At 34.7% G+C, this 26,489-nt stretch overlaps 1 protein-coding gene across 1 annotated transcript; it reads left to right on the forward strand.

The window, feature by feature from the left end:
* Positions 1-1,786: 1,786 nt before the first annotated feature.
* Positions 1,787-2,800, forward strand: LOC132543380 (probable G-protein coupled receptor B0563.6). Its single transcript, XM_060206870.1, has one exon. It carries the CDS (start codon positions 1,787-1,789, stop codon positions 2,798-2,800), a length of 1,014 nt encoding a protein of 337 aa, XP_060062853.1.
* The last annotated feature ends 23,689 nt before the right edge of the window (positions 2,801-26,489 follow it).

A 26,489-nucleotide genomic window follows, 5' to 3' on the forward strand; every position in this document is an offset into this window, starting at 1 on the left:
TCACGACTAATATATCAGATCATAAATTTTTCTCCCACCTCTGCCCACGTAGGATAGACATGTCCCATGTGGAACGACCATGGAGGATAAATCTTTCTCCCACCTCTGCCCATGTAGGATAGACATGTCCCATGTGGAACACCCATGGAGGATAAATCTTTCTCCCACCTCTGCCCACGTAGGATAGACATGTCCCATGTGGAACACCCATGGAGGGTTAATCTTTCTCCCACCTCTGCCCATGTAGGATAGACATGTCCCATATGGAACACCCATGGAGGATAAATCTATCCCACATGACTGCACTCGGTGACCTCAGTCGGCTATCACAACTGACTCAAACCGACGAGTGGATGCTTTGTTTGCAGGTTCCGTAATGCGCAACTGTAACATCACAGTTAACATTAACTATAACAATCCTTGTCCAGTGAACACAAATAAATTCATATTGCGAATTTGCACCATTGCAATTTTTCGCGCGCATAAACAATTGACGTCATTATCAACATTGTCCATGACATCGCGGCAAGCCTACCCTACCTTAATAAATGATACAGAATTAAATGTTGTTCAATACAAGTATTTCCATGTATCTATAGCTAATTAAAATATTTAATTTCCAAAAAAATAAATATTTCTAATGGTTATTCATATTGCGTTTGTAGTTTCTCATTTTGCTCTCGCGGAAGAATGTAGAATTTTGGAAACGTGAATGGTGATATTCATGCGCCATTCAGACACTTGTACCGTGGGATTTTTTTTTTTACGTCTTGGCGGAGATAATGGGGTGGGAGAAAAATAATCAACCCCTACCCTCAGAGGATGTGACAGAGAAATCTCCAACCTTAGGGTGATTTTTTTTGTAGTCTAACCCGAGGCTCTTAGACAACAACAAAAATCACCCCTCGGGTTGGAGATTTGTCTATCACACCCTCAGGGTAGGGGAAGATTCTATTAATCCTTTTTGTTTACTGCCAAGTATTGTACATGTAGCAAACGAAACGGTTATCTAGTAATGACAGTGTTTGTTATCGTTTCCCTCTGAAGACAACAATCATTGTTTTGAGATGTACCAGATGGTTTTTTTTTCTTGTAAAAAATGTTTATATTTCTCGATCTGGTTCTTAACAAGTAAACCATTGCTCCTTTCTCCATGGTGACAATTCCTATATGAAAGGACGACACCGGGCTACCATCGACTTTCAGCACCGAGGCGCTTTGTCCGCTTCCATGCCTGGCTTCAAATGAACAAATCCGTATATGAAATATTCATGTTTGTTTGAGTTGGTAGACACTGGTGTACTTAATTAACCCGATCTGCTCGATATCTAGAGTATGATAGGGCCAAGTCAGAGGTATTTAGTTTAAGCGGTGATGACAGGTCTATCCTGGATGATCATAAAGGGTAATTGCTTTATTGTTCGTCATCTGTATAGACCGAGACCTTGTATCATAGATTTAGTCACCATATACAGTGTTTCATTATAACCTAATGGATTTTCTCTGTTTTTCAGATACGTCTGGTGACCGTGATTTGACAGCAGAACTCCTCCATGTTCTCAGACAGAGAGTTGACAATCAAAATGTGAAAGCCAACAAATCAGACATCCTGTTTCAAAATTGCCATTGTCTGCACGAAAAGGAAATCTGATCGAAAATTCGCTAAGCTGAACAGGAGCGGTAACATTGGCGTTCAGATCATGGATTAATGTTCTGCAATAGTTTGACATATTTTTTATGTTTTCACAAATAGGTTCCTAGAATCAAAACACCTAGCCTGTTCAAGATGAACCAAACAACTGATGAAGATATGAAAGACATGCTGGAAGACATATGTTACAAGTATATCGGACCCGTGCTTTGTGTGTTCGGTATCGTCGGGAACATCATCAACTTGATCGTGTTGTCACGCCAACAGCTCGTGGAATCACCGTACATTTACCTAAAGGCACTGGCTGTGACGGACATGTCGGCCCTTCTCTTCTCCTTCCCCTTCATGGTAGTATCAAGAGAAGCAACGACCTTTCCTCTCAAGTGGTATAACGCCTATGTATTCCTGCCTGTCGTCAACTTCTTCACGGCTTCCAGTATCTGGATAACAGTCGTGATGACCATAGACAGATTCATTTTCGTGAAATTTCCGATATGGGCAAGATGGCGATGTAGTCGATTTAGTGCGCAGGTGCGGGTTTGGATTATCCTTTTTGCGACTGTCTTGATAAGTGTTCCGCGATTATTTTGTTACAAAGTAGTGCCTATTGTGGTGGACAATGCGAATGTGACCGTGACCGACCTTCACGGGTACCGAATCAAATCTACCGAGTTTCGGCTGAGCGAGCATTACCAGATAATGAACATCGCCCTTATCATACTAATTCACTTTCTGCCGCTCATTATTCTGTGTGTAATTAACATTTATCTTATCATAGCCGTACAACAAGCACGCATTGCGCGCGAGGAGCTCAATCTGAGAAACAACATGGAGACGGAGTGGCAGAAGGACCAACGACGGTTTACTATCACACTTATTAGCATAGTGCTTTTAGCTATCGTTTCCATCTTGCCCGCAGCAATTTGTGATATCATGGTTGAGATGAGATTTGGACTCAAATATTCAAAGCTCATGCAGATTATCGCTAATCTTCTTATGTGGCTTAATCTGTCCATGAACTTTATCATGTACTGTGCGTTCAACAAAAAATTCGTGCGGGTTCTAAAGGACGTAATGGGACGAAGCATTTACCGATTTCGGTATTCACTAAAAAGCGTAGGAGGTCAAAGTGAAATGACAACTATGTAGGAAATCTAAACGCTTAGTTAGAAAAAAAGTTTACTTACATGGAGTACGTTCTTTGTGGATGTGAATCAATGTGTCTCTTCACTTTTGCATTGCATTTATTGTGATATATAGTTTTAACTTAAATGTCCTTCAACAATCGAAAGCGCTTAATGCATGAATATCCATCATCCGATTCAAACGCTTATGTGGCACTGCTGATATCTGATATCCGCATCACCATAATCCCGTCCCGGAAGTTTTGTCCTCGTAAAAGGAGCTTCATTAATCGTTTCTGAAAATAATATTTTCTGATTTACGGGGTAAAGAAATCTGCATTACCTTAGACAGATGATGTGGAAAATGTGTATCCCTACTTTGTACTATCCTGTGACAGAGCTCAATAACATGTATAACAATAACGCGTGTAGGGGTATTCCTATCGAGTTTTAAATGCATTCATCGAATATGTTTGTCTGTTACAATGTGCATAGGTCGAGTTTTACATGTAAATCAATTTCCTTTCGCATGTGATGTAAGCAAACTCGCAGAAGGTCGTTGATTGACAAAAATGCTGTATCGGTGTAAAAATAGAGGAGGCTTCACTTTCACAATATGTTAAGTGGGATTTCCCGAATACATATAGCTTATTGTTTTCTCGGTAACGTGCTGCGTATGGTGAGAGGAAAAAAATCGCTAAACTTGGTAGTTGTAGTTGTTGTTGTTGAAATCTGGATCAGCAGTTTAATTTATGGAAGTTTAACATCCTAACTCTCTTAAAAGTCATTTTTCATCCTATATTGTTTTATATGAGGACATGTTGACGCAACTTGAATTAATTTTTCAAAAATGTTTATCGTGTGTTTAAACGCTGTATATAACGTAGCAATATTTTAACAAGAGATATGACAGGTTTATTTATTTATTCATTAATAACACATTATCGAATGAATTGTTTACTCTCTTGTGTCTTGACCATCCATAAAGCTTTGTTGTCAATACAAAGTTGAACATCTTAGGTAGCAGCAGGATTAGAATAAAAGCCTCAGATATCAGAAAGAAAAATGTTTCCATTATAGTATCAATGTACGTATAATATCTAGCATTTACATTTTACAAAAAAATTGATTCAATTTGCTCGGATTCATTATAAAAAAATCATATATCCATAATATTTCCATTCGTGAAAGCTTTCCCACTTTTTATGATGTTTGTAAAACCATCACAATGAGGCGAGGACATAATGTAAAAGTGTTTTAATGGCCTTTTTGGCGGTTATCAAAACATTGAAATAAAATGCGTGTAATTTTCATGCAGAAAGTCATAAATTCGATGATTTCTCCATTGATATTATTTTGAAGGTGTAAGTTTTTTCGCGAATTAATCATATCCTCGGAAATATCTTTTTAAAATGTTAACATGTACATGTAAATGAAAATATCGGACAATATGTATGACTAATGTGTACGTCATTAGTGCTGGTTTTTGTGTATGTATTGTGCACTGCTAAGTTACCGTGGGACCAATACCATTGATTAGCTCCTACAACCATCACTGACCTGGTACAGGTATGCCTGGTCTCGTTTTATCTGTTATTGTTGTAATAGTTATTTAATTATCATTACATTTTTTGCAATGAAGTTTTAATTACATTCAAATTCAACTCCATAGATACATATGACAAAAATTATTCATACAAAAACGTAAAAAAAGAGTTTTATAATGATAGATCATGTTAACTGCCAGCTGAATATCATGGATAGCATGATTCATGTGCAGTTTGGAAGCCCATCATAAAGTGTCGACTCTACCGATTGTGCATACTATATTAACTTCATGTTGTTGCTCATTTTGATCCTTTACTCTTAAGGGTAGATGGTAAATAATCGTATGATGTAGTTTGCTTATTCTGTCATGTTCACTTGCTTTTGTTGACTTTAATGATTTTTTCCTGTTTTCCACATTGTTAAATCAGCATTTTCATCATCTCAATCACTGCCAGTTGTCTTGTATCACTTGTTTTTGTATGGCTGTTTAACTTCTCTATTTTGGACGAGTCTGTTACCTGATTGGATTAATCGATTACTTTAAAAATCGTTTCATTGTTATTGGTTCCTCGAAAACACTGCTTGTTTTAGAATCCGTCTCTAACACTCAAGAATTAATCATTGAATGTACTTAAAGGTTTATGCGCCCATCATTTGCTGGTTTACAAGAACAACACACTGTCAACTGTATATTACTTTTTACCTATATTAAACATTCAATGTTTCGTTTAGTTTCCAAGTTTTAAATATCGTGAGAAAAACTGCTCAAAAGTAGTGCACGCTGATAAGTATGGAAACCAGTAAAACGACAGTTGTATTTATTGAAATATCGACTTTAGATGCAACCTAGACAATCGACACTCATCAAATGCCCAATTTAATAGCGAACAGAAAACACGTGTCAAGCACATAAAAAAAGTGAACAAATTTTCACAAACTATCATTTATAAAGTTGTGACACCGAATTGAAAGTCCCAGTACTGCTTTGTGCCAATGGCTGATAGCAAGAAAAAAGTCTCCTTCGTTCAGATGCTTTATCGTGTGTGCAGAAAACAAGAATCTGGTTGAACAGGACTAAGTGATCAGTGTCTTACCATGCAAACCTGACGATATTGTCTGAAAGAATAGACTAGAAAAAAACAAAAAACAAAAGTTGATTATTGTCGCCTAAATTTTATCGCGTTTGTTTACCACAATATATCAGTGCTAATACAAAGCTCGCCCCAATACTCCACAGGAGAAAAGATTAATCCCGAGGGAATGTACCAGAAACAGTCCAATATCAAATTCTATTATTCTGTTATCCTCCTTCATATGATCTCCATTGTCCAGATAATTGCTCAAATATTTAATTGTGTCTCACAATAGTACAACGCATTCAAACATTCATACCGCAGCAATAATTTGTGGTTTTCGATAGGTCAAGGGTTAGTTTTCACAAACGGCTTTTGCATGTTTCCCTGATTTGAGTTTGAATACATACACCTAATTTGGCCGATATAAATATACAATTACAGAATGAAATTTTGAGTTCCGCTGCTTTTAACGTTTAAATCTATAAGGTAAAACACTTCATTGTTGCAAATAAGAATATTTTGGTCCTGTGATTGTCACACAATGAAAAGTATTAGAAACAAATATACAAGAAATATATATGATGTCATGTGGTCACATCCCCTTTGTTTACGGTGTTTTAAGTGCTGGTCACCACCTACTTATGTAACTACATAAATAGGTTTTTTTTCGATAAGGTGTTTCATGCTATACAATCATCATTAAGAACATCACGTCCTCCAATACATTATCCTATTTGTTGTCAAATCTAGGCCAGAATTATCTACGTTTATTACTAAGTAATTGCATTTTATCCCTAACGCATGGTGTTTACATATCACAGGAGAGTTGATATTCAAAGGCCTGTTCCTTATATCAATTTTCGTGCAAGTTGTCGTCAACTTGCAAACTCATAACACAGGGTTTTGAGAGAAGCAGGTTGAAAATTATGGAAGAGTTTTACTGTTGTAATAGTAGACTCAATAAGAAATATTCCTTTTCTTTCTCTGATATAGAGCTGGAGTTTTACTATCGTAATAGTAGACTCGGTAAGAAATATTCTATTTCTTTGATATAAAGCTGGACGTGTTTGGTGCTCATTTGTTTGCTTGTTGGTTCCGTTGTTGTATACCTTGTTCTCATTTGAGAATATGACAATATTTACTTGGATTGACCAAAATGAACGTAAAGTTTGTCGTCTATAAAGCAGAGGACTCCCACTTTTCTGGAACACCTGGTCTTTTTCATTAGTCTCTGTGTAAATTTCTCTTTTGATGATTTGTTGTCCTACCTTGTTGAATTTGAGTTTGGATTAAGACTATCTTCACTTGTTATTTTTGTGTGGGTTATGTTTCTGTCATTTTAAATTTTATTCCAAATCTACAAACTCCAAAATATATAGATACATTGTTGATAATAACCCTCACGTGCAAAGAATAAATTTGGATGTCGCTTGCATAAGTTATCAAAAATTCGTCTCGATTTATTGAAATTTGTTCACACTTTAAACACACATTCTTCAAAATCAATCACAGAATCCACTTTAGTTTGATGACCAAATGTCATTGCACGAATGCCCATTTCGTAATCATTTCTAGATTTATGCCTCAGCTTCCGCGCTGAAAACTTGTTATGGGCATTCAAAATTTAAAGTGAAAAACTTTCGAACTTTAAGTGCATCTTATCTGAGTTTTCATTTACTCTTGCTCAATAACTGTGACGTGCTTATTTCAAAACGAATGACTTTTGAATAAAAAAAATCAGAATTATCCGTATTAGCAATGAAAGGCCTATTGTTAATTTAAATTTGTATTTCCAATATTTAACAGACGGATTCGGCCTGTTGAAAGTATATTATTACTACCCATTGTCTCCTGTTTCGTGTATATGTTTCTAATGTTATAAACACAGTTTTATTGTTGATAATAAATTTTGAAAATCAGTATTGTTTGTTCATTTTTAACCTACCAGTATCAATTTAGTATCAAACACTTTGGTACAATGGGATTGATAGACAAGCAGATAAGCCTTGATCACACTGTTACTGTCGTAACTATTCTTAGAGAAAAGTAAGTACAGTGTTGTACATGATGGTTTTCTATTTAACAAAATCTATAATGACATATACTTTCGAAAATTTATTTTACACCATTTATAAACAATGTTATGTTATATTTTCTGTATATGTGAAAATTTTTGCAACGGTGTAACTTTCGTCTGTTTTGCCCTTAAGGATAAAAGGTAGTTTAATTATCGAGGAGAGAATGAAGCGTTCAGAGAAAATGAACCGTTCAATAAGAGTTAAAAACACTAAGAATGTTTCCCATATGCATTTATGTTATATCAACATATTTAGAGAAAAATACATCTTCATCAAAATCCCGTTGAGATTAACCAATGTCTTATATGACCTCATTTAGTGAATCCTTGGACAGGATCGTCACCTGGGGATCGAACCAGGATTGTAGCCATGTGTGATATCACCAGCTAGTTACATAAATAACCTAGCAGACGACATCGTTTTCTTGGGTATTTAATCATTTCTGGTCAATTAAGCACAGTCGTGGAATCTCCAAGAAACGTCGAGTGGCTCAGCGATTCGTGTCCTTTGTCTGGTTTTTGTCGGAAAACTTCTGTGGCATACATTAGACGACAAAATATGATTTACGCGAAATTGGTAGAGTTTGCTGAAAGAAACGATACGGCACAATCAGAGAAAGAGAATGAAGAAATCATAAATCAACAGAAACAACACTCGAAATGTCATACACGAATGGATATACGAGGAAATTGTAGACAGCTAGTATATAAAACTGTGGGGTTACAAGGTTGTAACATTACAAAAGGCACACAAGTGAATACTGTAAAATATCTTATTTTCGCGGGAAATTTATTTTCTTTGATTTGAAGATTACTCTTAATCTGTGAATTCATTTGTCCACGAACGTTTAAAATAGATAGTTGTATTGAGAAATACTAATCCACAAAATCGAGAGCTCAAATACTGAAAAAACACGAAAATTGAACCCCACGAAATATATGATTCTTCAGCAACACATTTCAATGATATTCGATACAATATAGCCAAATAATGAATCAAATTGCATCAAACAGCTGTTTTGTTCTCCTGTGACTTGTCAGTCGAAATCGTGAAGCCTGGGAGGAAAATCACAATGGGTCGAATGAAAATTTTGACTGCACTTATTCTGCAGTAAATTTCTGTGATTATGTGAACAGCTGGGTTATGTATGTGAATAACAATGTGGTACACAGCTTACGACAAACCTTGGAGTATGAAAGCCCAGTAACAGTGTCCACCACCTGCAATATCGAAGATTATATAAAAAAATGTGACAGGGCTTCAAGTTGGTTGACTAATGTCAGTGAGAAAAGTGCTTTGTGGGCAACTTCAATTATTACATTCAAACTCAAAGATATTTTGGTCATCTCACTATATATAAATATCCTAACCTTTCGTCGAGACCAGACAAATCCAGCTTTGGTGTAAGACGTGATTACATGATGTCAAGCAGTAATTGGTCCATTTAGCGTTTCACTTTTGGTTATCTTCTGTTGTCTCAGGCACGTCACATCGATTTCCTCTCCTTGCTCAAACGCTCGTGTCCGGTATGACGTTAGAATTAGCTAGCTTGCGGATTGCCGGTAACCAAAACATTTCTTTTATCAGCAAATCACGACTTTATATTACAACATCGTATTATAAGTATAATTAATTTGCGACTTCGGGATCGATGACTCCGCAATGTATAACCTGAATACACTTTCATCACGCACATAGTGTCTTTCCGTTCTTTTGTAATTCACGGAAACATTTTTTTTCACTCTATCAAAGACTTAAAACATGCAGAGCTAATAATCATGCCTTGGTTCACACATCTCTGACATTTCATTTTAAGTTAAATTTGTCATATCAAAACAAAATACAATATCATGGTAATTCTCATTCTGAAATCCCAAGATACTGATATCAAACCAGGAAGAACATTATATTGATACCATTGGACGAGGATTTTATGTGAGCGGATATCCGGTGCCTAATAACCTGTAACCGATGTAAATGTCAAATCGTGACTAAACATTCCCCTCAGAATGCAATATCCCTTCGGATTGTCGATAATAAAATAATAAATTAATTGACAAAGAAAATTAAAACCAAATGAAAAGAAATGAAAACAGAAAACTTAACAACAAAGGAACACCAAAACAAAACCCACAATACAAAAAAAAGTATTTTCTACCTGTGATTATTTTCGGTAGATATAATTCAATTGGCTTCACATAAAGTTGGCTTCCTACTCTTGGTGTGAGATCGACTCTGAGGAAAATAGTTCGTTCGAATTACCCTAGAATAGATATATCGGTATTACAGAATCCCACCAAGCACAGATCTATCAGGATTTTCCTAAACGATATAGAAGATGAATGTGACCCAGGCTTTACTTAACACCCTAATCACCTCAATGTTTGTTACGTACCGATTCCTGAAGTACCACGTGCAACAATGATCCGAGTGTATCATATTGTGGGTGTAGTGGAAATGGATAACAAGAGAATACTTATCTACATTGTAATACATAGGAAGATATGGTTCAATGAAGACAAATATGGTTCATTTCAATAACGTTAAGTTTTTAGTCATGCAGATATCATTCATCGATCAGCTTTCTTTAATGTTTGTATATACTAGGATTGAATTATTTTTTATCCCATGGTGCAGTAAAGGTTCAGCATATATGGCATGCCGTATGATGTGAATCACGCCAGTTACCCCTAAAAAGTGGTCTGAATGACAACAAATAAGAAAATCTTTTCACGAGAATTAAAAAGTCCAACACGATATTTGGTAAACATAGATTTTACAAAACATGACACGCTGGAAAACAACATGATCTGCGTCAGCTTAATTAAGTGTCAATCTACAAATGTTAATTCTCTTCAAATGTCGCAGAGGTTCCATATATCAAACGAATTTCTCCTAACGGTAAGTTTACTGAACATTTATCGAAGCCAAAATTAGAACAGATTAGAGTTGTCAACGTTGCCTCAAAATTCAAAAATGCAATACGTTATTGATGCCAAAATCAACACAGAACTTTTTGAATTATATAATCAGGTTAGGTGTTTTGATGTAAAAGTGGAGCAGCCAGCAGGTTTTTAGTCTTTACACAATTTGCATCTTGAAAAATTATCTGTTAGTGCAAGTTGTGTGATATAAAGATATACATTTTTCCTGAATTCCATTATGTGTCGGGGTCAATCGGGGTCATTGACGTCCGGAAATTAGGAAAATTGCAGACATTATCTAGACTGAAGTACCTGGTCTACAACAATAAATTGTATCTTCGCAACAAAGTAGAAAACAACAATACAATATTCACTCTAACCGTTTATCCTGATTAAATATCACATATCATTTAATTTGAACAATCAAATTTGACTAAATCAGAATTCTGGATAAAAGTATTAAAACTCGATATATTTTCTATGCAATTCCAGCAAAAATATAGGTTATGTACAAATCAGTCTCCATTGAAGACCTGCTTTTACTACAATGATTTTGTGTGATGCTTTTATTTTGGGAAACAACTCTTTGGAATTCTTGAACAGACGAAACCATTATTCGTGTCCCTAAGACACCCATAAGACACCAACATAGTCTATATAGATACATTAAAGGTCTCTTTTATCCAAAAAACTAACAACTAACATCAAACGAAATAATGGTCAGGTGATTCTAAACTAAATTATTCACACACACCAAGGATAACTTTGAGCTTTAGTACATACCGATAACCCAGTAGCGCGAGAACATGTTATAAAGGGCACGAAACAATTTGCCCATTGAAAAAGGTATTGCATGACTTACTTCCGTTAACATAAAGCTGCTATATTTTGTTTAAATTGCATATACCTTTCTCCCTAAAGTGATTGTTTTATCTGCTTCATGTAAAAGGTCACTAGAAACTTGTTTCCGGTCCTTTGTTAAATATTTTTGTGTAAAACCATGACGTCGAGTTTGCCCATGCATGTTCATAGTGCAGTGTTCATCCGCGCTAGATCGCTCGCTGTCAACGAAGGATACAACTGTAGAAAAAAGTCAGTGCCATATGTGCACTCACAGCGCATACTAATTACTAAGTGGAGCAAACTAAATCATTCAACGAAAGTTCACAACACTTCCGAGGATTTAAATAAGATCTAAAATAGCTTCAAATAGAATACTTCAAAGGTATTTTAAAACATTAAATAATGGCGTGCTACCAAGCACTACTCTAGGCAAAGCCATGTTAATCTCGTTTCGATAAATGCCACATTTGAACTACATTCAAGATAAAGAGCAGCCTCTGGGACTCCATGGTGCCGGACCTACCTGTTCTTGTGACACGAGCGTCGATAATGTATGTCAGTAGCAACAATGAAGAATGCCGATTACACGGGAGTTGTCCACTTATCTTATTCCGAGACAAGCTATTGATTTCGATATATAATTGGACACCATCTGATGCCGACATTCCAGTTATAGTTGACAATTAACGACATCAGCACCTCGTCATGTTTCATCTTCTGTGCTGCTGATAGTCACGTTCTGTCCGCCTCCAAGATTTTGTAATTATGGAAACCATTATTCAAGATAATCCATAGTGGGGGTTCAAACGGTTAGTGGGCTCATAGACAAGAAAAATCTCTACAATCGCCATCTTATAAATAATAGAAATTATTTATTAATTCAATCGGAAAGTTCAAGACTTGGTCAGTTCAGGTGAACACTGGTCATCAAAACGATGAAGAACATATCCAGAGTAAAACGGGTTTTTTTCCTGAACAGATTGAACGCTAGCCTGATATCATGGTAGTAGCAAAAGATCAGTGTAGATCTTTTCTCCAGCCAGGCACGTTTGCCAGTGAAGCTTGCTAAATCTCTGAAGTAATATCCAGAGTTCGGAGTTTTCCAATTCTATCGCTTAGTTCATTGTACAATAATGTAATGTCATAAAACAAACAATACTGCCAATAAGTGTAAATACTGAACATCTTGCCCAGCTTGGTCACCAAATATGACAGGATTATTTCATATGTCAGATCCAAATGTCCTGCAACATCAATGGTAATCGAAACCATTCAGCATATTGCATCTAGTCACCGAAAGACATTTTTCCGCTTAATCAGGTTTCCTTGAAATGTCACCCGGAGAACAACCAACGTGAGTGCATTAATGTTTAAACTAGCTTAAAGACGCTAAACACCTTTAAGTGTCATTTGATTCCCGAGGTCTGATATTGTAAGTTGAAGACGTGATGGTACGGAGGACAAATCTGACCACTGTCCTGGATATCACGTCCTAAATAATGTTGACAACTTATGTAAATGAGCAGACAAATTTAACGCAAACAATATAGGAAATTCGCAGGACAATTACTCTACGGGTTATACGGTACAAAATCAAGAACAAAAAGAAACAACCACAAAATGTCATTCAGAAAAGGACCTTGTAGTTACCTTTGATGAAAGACTAAAATTCAGTCAACGTGCATGCAATTGTGTCTTAAAAACTAATAGATTAGTCGGCCTTATATTCAAAACTGTCCCTGTTATTGGCAAAGATATGTTCATAAGTCTGTACAAAACCTTCATAAGACCTCATATAGAATACGCATCGTGTATTTGAACTCCAATGCTTAACAATGATAAAATTATGATTGAAAACGTCCAGAGGAGACCCACAAGGTGAGTGCAAGGCTTAGCCGAGTTGCCATATGAACAACGACTCCAGTCATTTGGCTTACGAAGTCTCCAATATAGAAGGAAATGGGTGGACATTGTTCAAGTCTTCAAAATTATGTACAGTATAGATGTTGTTCACTATGCTTCATGTTCACTCTACTAGAGGACATTCGAAAACAAATAGTGAAACCACGCTCTAGGCTAAGTACCACAAAAAACTTATTTAATAACAGAGTTGTAGATACTTGAAACAGTCTAACGTAAAAACTCTTTTTTGCGTCGCATACTTCAAAGGTGATATATAGGCAATGAGGTTTTGAGAAGAATTTCAAACAAATATGTACCTCAAGATCAACAGATTAAATATATCTACAATCTACATTTGCATACTTCATTTTGAATTAAAGAGAGGTGAAGAGCGATATAAGTACATATCCTTTAACTATGTCAAAATTACCAAAGATAGGAAGGCTAGCATAAAGACAGAGGGCGGAATCAGGAGAGTATATAAATGAAAACAACTTATATGGCTGCTCTGAGAGATGACCATAATGTAAAAACATGCATTTTATCTGGGAAAACTTAGATGCAAAAACAAAAATCAGAAAAAAAAACATAAAAACAGCAAAGTGATGTAGAATACAGTCAAAACTGCAAGGGCATTTTTATATTAAAAATTCCTATATAATTTCTATATAATTGATTCAGTTTCCAAAATTATATAACTCATGATAATTGTATCATTGTAGCAAAGGACAACTGAACCACTGAGTGGCATTTATAGACAGGTTCGAATGGATAATACAAGTCGATGAAAAGTCATGAAGGAGAAACTCAAAATTTGTTCAGAGATAAAGAGAAATCCTAATATTTATAATCAAGAGATTCAGACTGACTGAACCCTGAAAGCGATGTACTTGGACGCATTTTGCCTGGAATTGGAATCAGGGTTTTTTTTCTTCGTGGCAGGTGTCATACTTAAGTACTCGACGAGTACGGATGCCGTAACTCAATGACATCTCATGAATCAAACATGAACACCACCGAACGCGATGTACACTAATTTACTGAGTGTTTCTTCAATAACTCATGGCATAAGAAACACTTAACAAAGACTAATAAGATTTTCCGGTAGAAAAAAAAAGAAATAAATTCTCGTGAAAAAAATCATGCAGTTGTATGGCTTCTTTTCTTTAGAATATGTCACTATCAAACGTACTACAAATTGGTTTAATGGTGTGGATGATCCGTTGACTTGTATTTCTATATATACTGTAATTTACTTTAATTGACCCCACGTTGGAAATTAAAGATGGAGTATGACGGTGATAACAATTGTTTTTAACGCTACAAGATATAAGGTTGTACATCATGTGATATCAACAGATACATTATATTGTAGGCGTTAGCACCTGTTGATATTTAAAGTACATTTTAATACAATTTGGAACTAAAATGTGCATGTTAAATATTTCATATTGTTAAAATGTTTTTTAAGAATTACCTTTACATGTGCTTGAACAATTCTTATACTATGTTGTTTGTTTCAGGTTTCAAATGTCACCCGTTCGTGTTTGGTAATAAACGCTGCTTAGTTAAGAAGTACCATACCCGTGCAACATGTATATTGTGTAGAACCCATAAAATAGACATCGAAAACGAAGAATATTTGAGAGCATTCGTGAATGACTCATGTAAAATTGGCCTTTAGAGAGATAGCAAAGACGAAGTCACGAGCTTTTGAACGTACCATGGGATGTATGGGTGCGGACGTTCATAAGCTTTAGAGAGAGAGACAATAATACCAGCAGGATGATGTTTGAAAATTGTACAAAGGGCACACAAATTAATAGCTACTTTAATACAAATTTAGATAAGATACAGTGGAGCGAAATTACGAATAAAAGTGCATCATACAGTTAATGGTAAGGGACTAAATGCAAAAACCCAGTAGGCGACGGTAGAAAATCCAAAGTAACTGAAACAAATCCCAAATCTAGATGGGTACACAAGCCCAATAACTCAGTAAATTTTGTCATTTTCATATATCTGATAATTTAATGTCAATTACGTGTGTATATTCTTAACATTATTCAAATTTTAACGTACAGTGATCATGAAAATAGGAGTAGAAGGTTTATTGTCAAATTGTATGTCGTTTCTTTATGTCTGTGCCTATAAATACAGTACCAGAATTACTTAAAGAATCTTAACGTATTTATCACTAGTGTTGAACAAGTAAAACGTAACTGAAATAAGGTTGAGAAATACCAAATATTAGGTAAAGAAAGTGGTATAATGATAAGAATCTCCTTGACAGATTTCTGAATAACAAAATAACAAATAACAAAGCAAATGTTCAACTATGTTTCGAACTGAATAAAAGAATGTTAAAACCTCGGAAAATAAAAAGGATTATTGTATCATGTGACTAAAGGTTGTCAATAGAAACCAACAAAAGCATCGATACACATTACACTTAAGAAAAAAAAACATGCTCACAATGAGGGAAAGGGAATTGCGTTTTGATGTACATTATCAATGTATGATGATTATGATGAAAAATGCAGTAGTTGCTATAACTCAATTACAGATTGTAGAATTATACAGCAAAGTTTTGTCACTCGATAACCATTTATAATTTAACTCCTTTGTGTCCACATTAAAATAAATGTCCTTATTTCTTAAAATATATTGATATGAATTAGAAAATAGAATTTTCAAAATAAAAATCTGAAAATAAGAAAACCGAAGTCTTTTTATTTTCATTTTAATAGCATAACATTGAAAGATCTATTTCATTTTGTTTTGGCCTAACAACCAAAGCCTTTCACGATTTAGTTATTGAACAGTTTCAAAACAGAACCCATACTGACCGCGTTCATGATGGGATTTCTTCATTACTGACCTCAAAATGTCAGCCCCTAACAACTTATCACAACTACCCGGTGTTATTACACACTGTTCCCAATAAACGTCATTCTTAGGTGAGCATGAGATTTAACACAAACCACAAACTGTTATCTCACACCAACTAGTTGGCATGTGTCCGGTCTAACAGCTTGATAATGGAAAGTCCCGCCGGTGAAACATAGCAGAACTAATCATTTCGACAGTAATTTGATTGAGGAAAAGACAAATAGGATATTTTTTTCATTGAGGTCAATTTGAGCGCAACATAAACTATGGACGAAGTAAGAGTGAAAGAGCACGTACAACTTATTGTACTGTTTGGAACACATTTGTATTTTTGTACATAAAATATATTGAAAATATCTTTCCATGTTACATAGTTAGTTAGTAGTTCTGAAGGTGATATTTGTACAGCCATGTCTTTATATTAATGTCGTTCGATAGTAACATGTCGCGACGTCTGGACTGTTCCGTTAACAAGAAATCAGTCGTAATTATATGGTCACATCCAATTTCCTGTGAGCGGCAGCTAATATTCTGCCCAGAAACAAAATAACAGAGAATGGCTGGGAGAAGAAGACAAAACAAAACATGCTACAACTGTTTTCGGGAGCTCCATGTCTCTGCACAGTAGATTGGACTGTTGGCTGATGACAGCGATAACAATACATTTACCGGTAAATGTTTTACTTCTTTGTCTGTTCCTAACTGTAGTCAACCTTGAACAGTTCGATGGTCTTTTTTCCCGGATAAAAAGACAATTCAATCTTTCAAAAACAATGCCAAGTCAGTCTCTTCTGTATAACGTGGTTACACAAACACCTGCATATAGTAATACCTAGCAGCACCAAACATGCCGCTTCGAACATTTTTTTGGTCCCGCTGTTTTTGTATTGTAGATCCAGGTCTTCGTCAGAGAGAATGAATTAAGTTATATTATATGATACTGAAAACAATTTCGTGTTCTTCGCCGTTCTTCTCGACCTTTTAATATAAATACATAGTGTATCGAGAATGCAGCGGTGACAAGTATGTGACGATAACAGTGAAGACTGTATCGTTTTTACTAGATACTTTCTCTATCAACCCTCACTCGTTTCGAAATCTATACAAACCGGAACAAATGCAATAACAATAATATGGTCGTTAAAACAACACACACAAACGAAAAGCTCTTTTCACTACAAATATTAAGTATTAGATATTGCGGAGTCAAATGATGAATTTAATGACATCATCCAGCTGTCAAAAACCTGATGGGAAGGCGACTTATTCCAAAATTCGATAAATTTCATGATTATCAATGTAGAAGGATTTTGTACCACTATTCGAATGCAAAAATCCATAGCATACGAGTAAGGCAAGCCTAGTCGTGAGTTCAGTGTAATCCAACATTTTAGAAACTTTTAATTAATTTATCAACGTTAGCATATGTTTTGCAAATCGTTCATATGTGACAAACCTGTTACGATGGTTGAGTTTTAGAACACAATGTCAGGCATTGTCGCCAAAATTAAAGAACAAGATATCAAAAAGATTATCTTCGCCGTTTCAATACATAGACGCCCTCACACAGCATAAAACAAAATGTCGATATTGTCATATTGGTAATTAATAAAACAAATCGAGATTCAGAAAAATGAAAATCAACTGACTGTTCCACTTATTTGGTAGGTTGTTTTCTGGTCTTCAGGTAACAGTGATTTGTCCACAATCATTCGGGCGGTACGTTTCCTTCAAGAGAAAGTATGGTTTATCAATACAATTATTGATAAAGCTGCCAGACGTTTCATATTTAACCCTCACGACTTGGAAAATAAACAGTTATCGAATATTAAAAATGTACAATTTTGATTGAATTGTTTGTTAAGTGAACTTACTTATCTTACTTTTACAGAATAAGAGATAAAATTCATTAAAGGGTAAAAATGGACCAAGAATGAAAGACATATCTATTCATAGAACAGTACTGCGAGATTATATTAGTTTGTGGTCACCCCTTCTGTAACATTTACATGCATTTATTTAACCAGACTATGGTGTTCTGCGTTAATTCTATTTTCAAAAGAAAATCCTTTTGTGATGTGTTCCCTCCTTGATAATAGCGAAAAATGGAATCCCGCGAAAATAACAGGATTTACAGTAACGGTTTCGTTTATGAAATATATTATATTTATTAATTTCTATAGACAGTAAAGTTCATTTAGATGAGCCTGTCCCTAAATAACGTAGCTAAAATAAATCATTTTGTTGTAGGAAACTGCATTAAATGTCAAGGTCAAAGCCGATCTCCCCAAAACAAATTACACAAAACCAGTAGTCTTATGTAACTGGTGTAGCTTCCCATTTACTGTCGTGTGTCCGTAGACACATTAGGTAAAACATCAGCAATGTCGACAGCTTTTGGCTAATTCTATATTCGAAAAAAAAGAAAATGGCTTTGAAAGCTTTTACACGACATGTCTTTTATAAAGATAACTATTTAAAATAAGTTTTTAGAAGAATGTCACTATTTAAAATAATGGACAGGAAGGAAAACACCCTTGTTATTTACTAGTAATATCTTTACTTTTAACTTAATATATCAATCAGTTCCATTAGTTTATCTTTCCTACTTTCTGATGTAGGTTTAGGTACAGGAGTGGTATTGCTGTCATTTGTAGAGTTCTATGTATGATCATTATATGATCCCTCTCACGCTTCTAGGAGGGACATCAAAACTGATTTATAGCTTATCTTGCTATTGTTGAGCATTAAAGGCTTATAATCTGTTGGTTATCTTAATATCATTTCTATCCTCAATGTAATTGTTTGATATTTATGAAAATTCCCATGATTTATAAACAGAGCTTATTCCATTCATTGTGAAATATTACTTTTAAGTGTCATAACTATTTCTTTTTCATCTTCAACTCTTAGATTATCATGAACATGTATACATGTGCCAAAAATATCAATAGATGATTGATGTCGTGTAGTTATAAATATGTATCTCTGAAACAAATCTAAATGAAATGTACGTTAACTACCTGTGTCTGTATCGTTAGATCTGATATCTACAGCACATGCAGTTTATCTGTTTAAATACATTGTGATCGATGTGATCGGACGAACTACTTTAATTTTCTTGACTTTCATGTTATAACTGAAGAGGACATCATTATAACGAAACAATTCAGTACTCTAACTCCTAGCAATATAGACTCGACGCTTGGCGGTTGTAATCATTTTGTATGTTTGCTGGATATTTTGTCTTTCTGTTGGAAGTCTTGATTATAGGATTCTGTAATGACTAAGGCAATAGATATGTTTCAATAATTTAAATAAATTATTTTAGACATGAGTTAAGTTTCATTTAATCCAGGAATAGATTTTGATTGAGACAATAATGGAGATTGCTGCACTTACGGTGGTTTAAATTGTTGTCTGAGAAAAGAGGTGGACACGGGACTATAGAAAACACGGTCGATTTCTCCGTTACACGGAGACGGGTCATTAAGAAAGACACTGTAATCGTACAGAAGTTTATTTTGCAACATAATGAAATCGGCGTCGGTGAGATTTTCTAAGTACGGGGAAATGAGACACTTCCTTAAGAACTACGTGGTTTTAAGTTTAGAGTAGAATGCTCGGATAATGACGATTGGTATGTGATGTAACAAAGTTAGTTACACTATCGAGTTCATGGTCTGTAAGTTTCATTACACACAGTTGCATGAACATTTTTTTAATAAAATTACTTCAGAATGTCAAGGAGGGTTATCAATAAACAGATATCTCATTTACCACAAGACAACCGATATTTTTTCGTGTAACATTACCTTTCTTTAACCATATCTTAAGCCAACAGAGCTTTTTGAATGTCTGGTAAATAAGTCGTAATTTTTGATACTATAGAAACCACAACCTCGATTGTGTGAGAAAAAACAATAAAAAAAACATGTCTAATCTCTTATCGACATACTTGACGCCAAGTAAGGCCGATACGGAACCAAAATAACAATAGGTTGTAAACAGCTGGTGTCCTATTTGTATATAGACTAATTATGGCAGACCGTGATACTGTCCCATCGGATCAGGACTACTTAGTGTTTACGATAAAGAAGCCGCCAATGTGTAGCTCAAAGTCTGCTGATGACGTCATCTTTGTAATTGCCTACAGCTATACTATATAGAATGATTTACACATATCTACACCGGAAACATATTAATACATACTTTATACCGGAAGTAGCTCTGTTGTAACACCCGGAAATTCCGAATGTTAGAATATGGTGAATTTCTCAATATGATGATATTTGGATTTGTCCAAGCTATCACAGAGAAAAAAAAACAACTTTTCAAATGATCCATGACATGAAAAAGCAATAAAGAATTTAAAAGAAAAAAAGATTTGTAACATGTTTATTCCTGTTTTGTAATAGAATATTATTATAATGTGCGATGTAAATACTACCCGATAATTCAGGATTGTAACGTAATCTTCCGGAACTATCTGTGAATCCACTGGGTATTATATCTATCTATAGGTATTAACTTACGACTCCCACACAACTCTGTAAGCCTTCTTAATATCAACAAACACCGTGTAGAAGATGAGGAGCGGGTAATATACAGAGGCAAGCATGCCATCAGGGAAGCCAGCCAGGTTTATTTAGCAGAAGATGATCAAACCAATAGAATAGGTCAGAACCTACATTAACAAAACATACAGGGAACATCTGATGACCAACACGTTAATCAGTTTTATCGACCCTACAGGGATCGTGTTTTTTTCATGGTACATCACAAATATACAAGATTCCATAACAAATCTTATTGTTTAACCAGATAAAACTGCTGACCTCATATTTCACACTTGTCACTACTGACGTCATATCTCGACAGAAAAACTACAATAGAAGATATAAAGGGATAATTTCCAATGGATTTTCATTATCTAGGAAATACTACACTAATTCTCGGTTGTATCATATAAATATCTCATTGATCGCTTATCGATCGGAGTCAAGTCTATCAAAAGACGAACTTGTTTAAACACTGTATTTGAAGATTGTTTAATAATTGAACGATGTCGTAATTAAATTCTGAAACAGCTACAAAACGAGTTAATCTTACAAACATGTCACTTTGCTTTAAAAAGAAATAACGAAACAGCCAACAAACAAAAACCGGAAATTGAAACAAAAAATATATACGATCCAATTACAAGCTGTCATACTGTGTCAATAACAGATCCATGGGTAGCTGCTAAATTAAGGACTTCTTTTTAACGTGATATTTTCTGGTTTGAGAAAGAGAAAAATGAAACCGGAAGTCGAGTCTCCATCAGCCGGACACTCTAGTCAATGTTGCTGTCTGACCAACAGTAGCCATACAAAACAACTGGGCAAGTAACTGCGGCCCTAATAGGCACTGGGAAATGTATCGCTATTGTTCTATCATAATACAATCAATAGGATATATGTAATATATATCTTGTTTACACATACATAGGATGTTGTATTGGATCAGTGTACTATCAGGCATTATGTGTTTTTCTTTTACAACAAACGGATGAGGTGCGTCATAAGATCCGAACGAGCACAATTATCATACAGATATTATGTATTGTATTAGCACTATACAAACATTGGTTCTTCCTTATCTGATAACATATACTGTACTCATTTACTATAACAACAAGAAAATACCAACATGTCAATTTAATCATAATCCAAATTCAATATAACTATGGTTAAATATGAAAGAAAGAAAGCTTTAACTCCTAAACTCCTAAAAAAATACAAGGAAAATATGACCAAGTGTTCTCGAGGAGTAACCGTGCTTCATCGACGACAGCTGTCTTGTAGCTATTATAAGGTAGCAATGATTTTTGCTGAGATGAAAATTTAATGATAAGTTAACATTAATATATTTTACGCAAAACACAAACTAAGCTTCAACGCCAAGGCCTCCTGTTTTGGGTTTACTAGTCAGATTGCAGTTAAAAATCAATATCATTCACAAACAAAATATTCAATTATCGCTGAAACCACTAAAGAACAATTGGGCAAGTCTGTGCCTGAAGTGGGAAATGTATCGCTATTGTTCTATCATAATACAATATATAGGATATATGTAATATATATCTTGTTTACACATACACAGGATGTTGTATTGATCAGTGTACTATCAGGCATTATGTGTTTTTCTTTTACAACAAACGGATGAGGTGCGTCATAAGATCCGAACGAGCACAATTATCATAAAGATATTATGTATTGTATTAGCACTATACAAACATTGGTTCTTCCTTATCTGATAACATATACTGTACTCATTTACTATAACAACAAGAAAATACCAACATGTCAATTTAATCATAATCCAAATTCAATATAACTATGGTTAAATATGAAAGAAAGAAAGCTTTAACTCCTAAACTCCTAAAAAAAATACAAGGAAAATATGACCAAGTGTTCTCGAGGAGTAAGCGTGCTTCATCGACGACAGCTGTCTTGTAGCTATTATAAGGTAGCAATGATTTTTGCTGAGATGAAAATTTAATGATAAGTTAACATTAATATATTTTACGCAAAACACAAACTAAGCTTCAACGCCAAGGCCTCCTGTTTTGGGTTTACTAGTCAGATTGCAGTTAAAAATCAATATCATTCGGAACAAACAAAATATTCAATTATCGCTGAAACCACTAAAGAATCAAATTTCACGAATCTGTGCCTGAAGTAAGATCCTGATGAGACTAATAGAATATATAAATAGGTGAGATGGGGGCCTCCACTCACACAAGGCTTGTCGAGTTTTAGCAACTTAATGACCTTTTCCCAAGGACTTAAATCCCCCAATCAAACCAACATAGAAGTGTATGATTATTTTTCTCTCACCCTGTCGACTTTTGGTACATTTTGTGTATGTTTTTGTTGTCCCAATGTTTCGCACCGTTGACGTAATGTCATAGATCAACCCTTGGTAAGACAAGGAAATGTCACACCTGTACAAAACTTGGATGTACACAGCAATCACAGAGGTATTACTTACCATACAGTAACCAAAATGTATGTCCACAGCAATCACAGAGGTATTACTGACCATACAGTAACCAAAATGTATGTCCACAGCAATCACAGGGTTATTACTGACCATACAGTAACCAAAATGTATGTCCACAGCAATCACAGAGGTATTACTGACCATACAGTAACCAAAATGTATGTCTACAGCCATCACAGAGGTACTGCAGAAACATTACAAATATCCATCCATGCAATAAAAGTTCTGATAGTTCCATCACATGTCAAAACATCTGAGAAAGGGAGTGATTTACAAAAGTCAACAGATTATTGGTAAACCAAGTCAAACAAGTCATCCATTACAAATTTTAAAAATATTCACATTCTTCACATTGATTTGGATGATGCTACAGAATTGGTAAGGAAGACCAGCATGCTTTTAAGACCATGGAACAGATGAATTGAAACGAAGGGGCGCATGTTGAATTATTTTAACGGACCCGTATTCACATCCATAGCGTGGTAACATTTGTAATATATTGCTCAACCTTCTGGCTGGGTTTAATTAGAATGCGTGTCAGAAGTAGATAAACTGTGCCTTCTTTGTCGCTTATTTCAGCTCTTTGAACACAGCTTTTTGGTCACCTGTTATGCTGTTTTGCGACAATAAAAATGGTAACGACGAATTTTAGTGTCTATTACGTCTTTAATTTAACAAAAATATGTCAATAATGTAGTTATTTCTTATATCAGGCCCAAACAAGATATGCGTGAAAATGCTTTGCCACCATCATCATTTTTGTTTTCAATTCTGTCCTCTGATAAAATCGAGGTTTTTTTTATATATAATACTGGTTTGCTTAAGTCCTCGATAATTTCAAATTAATAGTTTTAACAAATGATGGAACAATGACAAGTCAATTACCATGGTAACTTGGTCGCGTTTTCTAAAGTTACCAGTCTTGTCAGTGGAGGATCGTCAAAATCGGAATGGCTTAGGGAAATTTTCTTTATGTTTATATGTTATGTTTATAGATGTTAGATTTAGAAATAGCAATATACGTACCATCTTTTGTATAGTATAGCCTATAGCAAATCGTTCTACATCAGTACACGAGTTCTTACAAGTCACATTCAAAGATATCGATGTATTTTAACTTATCAACAATGATGAACTGCTGTAGAATCATACATTTATACTCTTGTGGTGTTTGATTTTCATGTTCTTTAAAAAAATTAATAAATTTTGGAGGACACTTTATTTTGTGTATAAATATAGTTAAATAAAGTTACTTATTTTAACAGCTGGACATTTGAATATTTTGGCTGAGGATACCACTAAAATCAACGAAAATCAATCTTCTCCCGCGAAAATTTATCACTTTAAAGCACATCTTATTCTGTCTTCTTTTAACGTAATGTTAACATAAGGCATTGTTTAATTCGTTCTTTTTTATATCATTCGATGAAATCATGGTTGCAGGGGATGTTTCAAAATACATGTACATTATATCATGCCAACAAATCATAAACATCTTTCCGTATAATGTTTATCTCGATCCAAAAGTCCCGAATAAATCAAATTATATTTATTGACATCAATAAAAGTAGATAGCTATCAAACCGATATTAGGCAAGTGCCCTCCAAAACTAGTACGTATCATTCCTTAATGTGATTTACTCTCTAATCACAATATGCTACAAAAACATGTATTTGGAAGTGAATCGTTGTCCAAACGAAATTCGTTTAATCAGATCAATAGAATGGCTGTATGGAACAATCGTTGGTATTTTTGTACAGTTGTTTGTCGATGTAGATTCTGTAAAACACATGACGACATGGATAAACAGTTCATCTTCTAATTATATTTTCTGATCGTTTCAGACATAGGTCTATAGTTCAGAAAGGTCTTTTTAATTGGACCAGCTGTTTCAGTAACAAATTCATCAGGACAAAATAGGATTAATATACATATCGCCTTATCGTTTACATTCCCCTGGATAGCCGTGTATTTGTTGCTTCTGTGTAAATATCCCTTGTGATCCGCAACATCTCTGAAGTAGGGTAATACACTATTGTACACAAATTGACCTTCATGTCAATAAAGATAATGCCTACTCTGGTGCTATACCGGAGGTTACCAGTTCTTCGCAAGGTTCCGGTTAGTGATATTACAAATCTCGTCCAATGGCATACATAAAATAGCTCGCCAACAAGAGCATAACAAACCATGCAAAAGGAGACGTTGAGTGTTATTAAGCGGCTGATATCAGTCATGGTCAAGAATTAAGGATACTACACCTGCCTCTCCTGCTAAGATTCGACCATTCGCAGTGACATCATCATGTAATGCGGTAGCATCGTGTAAAGTATTCGATATATCTGTTGCGAGTTTGTATATTTTAAGCAACTTACGTTGTAATTTTCAGTGTATCTAAGACAGGTCCGGAGATCCAGGAAGCGATATTAATATTCAGGTTCAGAAAATTACCAATAGAGCAGTATCCCAGCTGGAAAACCAACCCACTGGGAATGCTGAAATATATTTGTTAAAATAAAGAAGCTTGTATTGACGATTATGTGTTATTATATACATACAAATTAATAAATTACCTCCAAAAAGTATTTCGTTTTTTGGCCTTTACAAAATCTTGGTGATGAAAAATCTTAGTACTCAGACTCGATCTAGAAGTCAACAACATCAAGATATCGGTGTGAAATTAATTTTCAAAGCCTTTCTTCTTTTTTACTTTTTTTTTTTTTTTTTTTTCATTTCTAACATTGAAATTACGACCCGATATATTTCTACATGTCAATAATTACACCAGTCCTTGTTAGGATAACACAGATATTGTGGTCTGTGAGAATGGTGAATACTAACTTGATATTACTACTATTTCATAAATATTGATGTCAGATGTAGATAGTTTACTACAGGAATTTAGTTTGTTATCGGGATTCATCTCCTGTATTATTCAATTACAGCTTTATATTATCAGCAACCAACAAAAGTCAAGAGGGCAAATTATTTTTTTTAATGTTAAAAAGGCAAAGGCATTAATTATTCCCAAAATTGTTAAATCACAATGAAATTACATAAAAGGCAACTTTATGTATTTTTTGTAAAACCTACCAAGTTTCAGACAAGCCTAAAAACCCGCAGAAGGAGATCTTCGTACAAAATCAAAATGCTAAAAAATCTTATCTACAAAAAGTTTTTTTAAATATATATATATATATTGTATACACTTAACTCAGAAAAAAATATAAGTAAATCTTTCTATGTACACTACAAACTCAGTATACAGTGATCCTTTCTACACAAACTTGGTATAACTAGTGAATCTTTCTACTCAAGTAAATTGAAGATTGTATACAAATTTACTACAAATGCAGTATACAATGATCTTTTCCACATTTTTTAGTTTCCGCGATTTGTTGAT

The sequence above is a fragment of the Ylistrum balloti genome, unplaced genomic scaffold, assembly GCF_031769215.1.
Source record: "Ylistrum balloti isolate Yb309-2 unplaced genomic scaffold, AGI_CSIRO_Ybal_v1 Utg369754, whole genome shotgun sequence".
Lineage (NCBI taxonomy): Eukaryota > Metazoa > Mollusca > Bivalvia > Pectinida > Pectinidae > Ylistrum > Ylistrum balloti.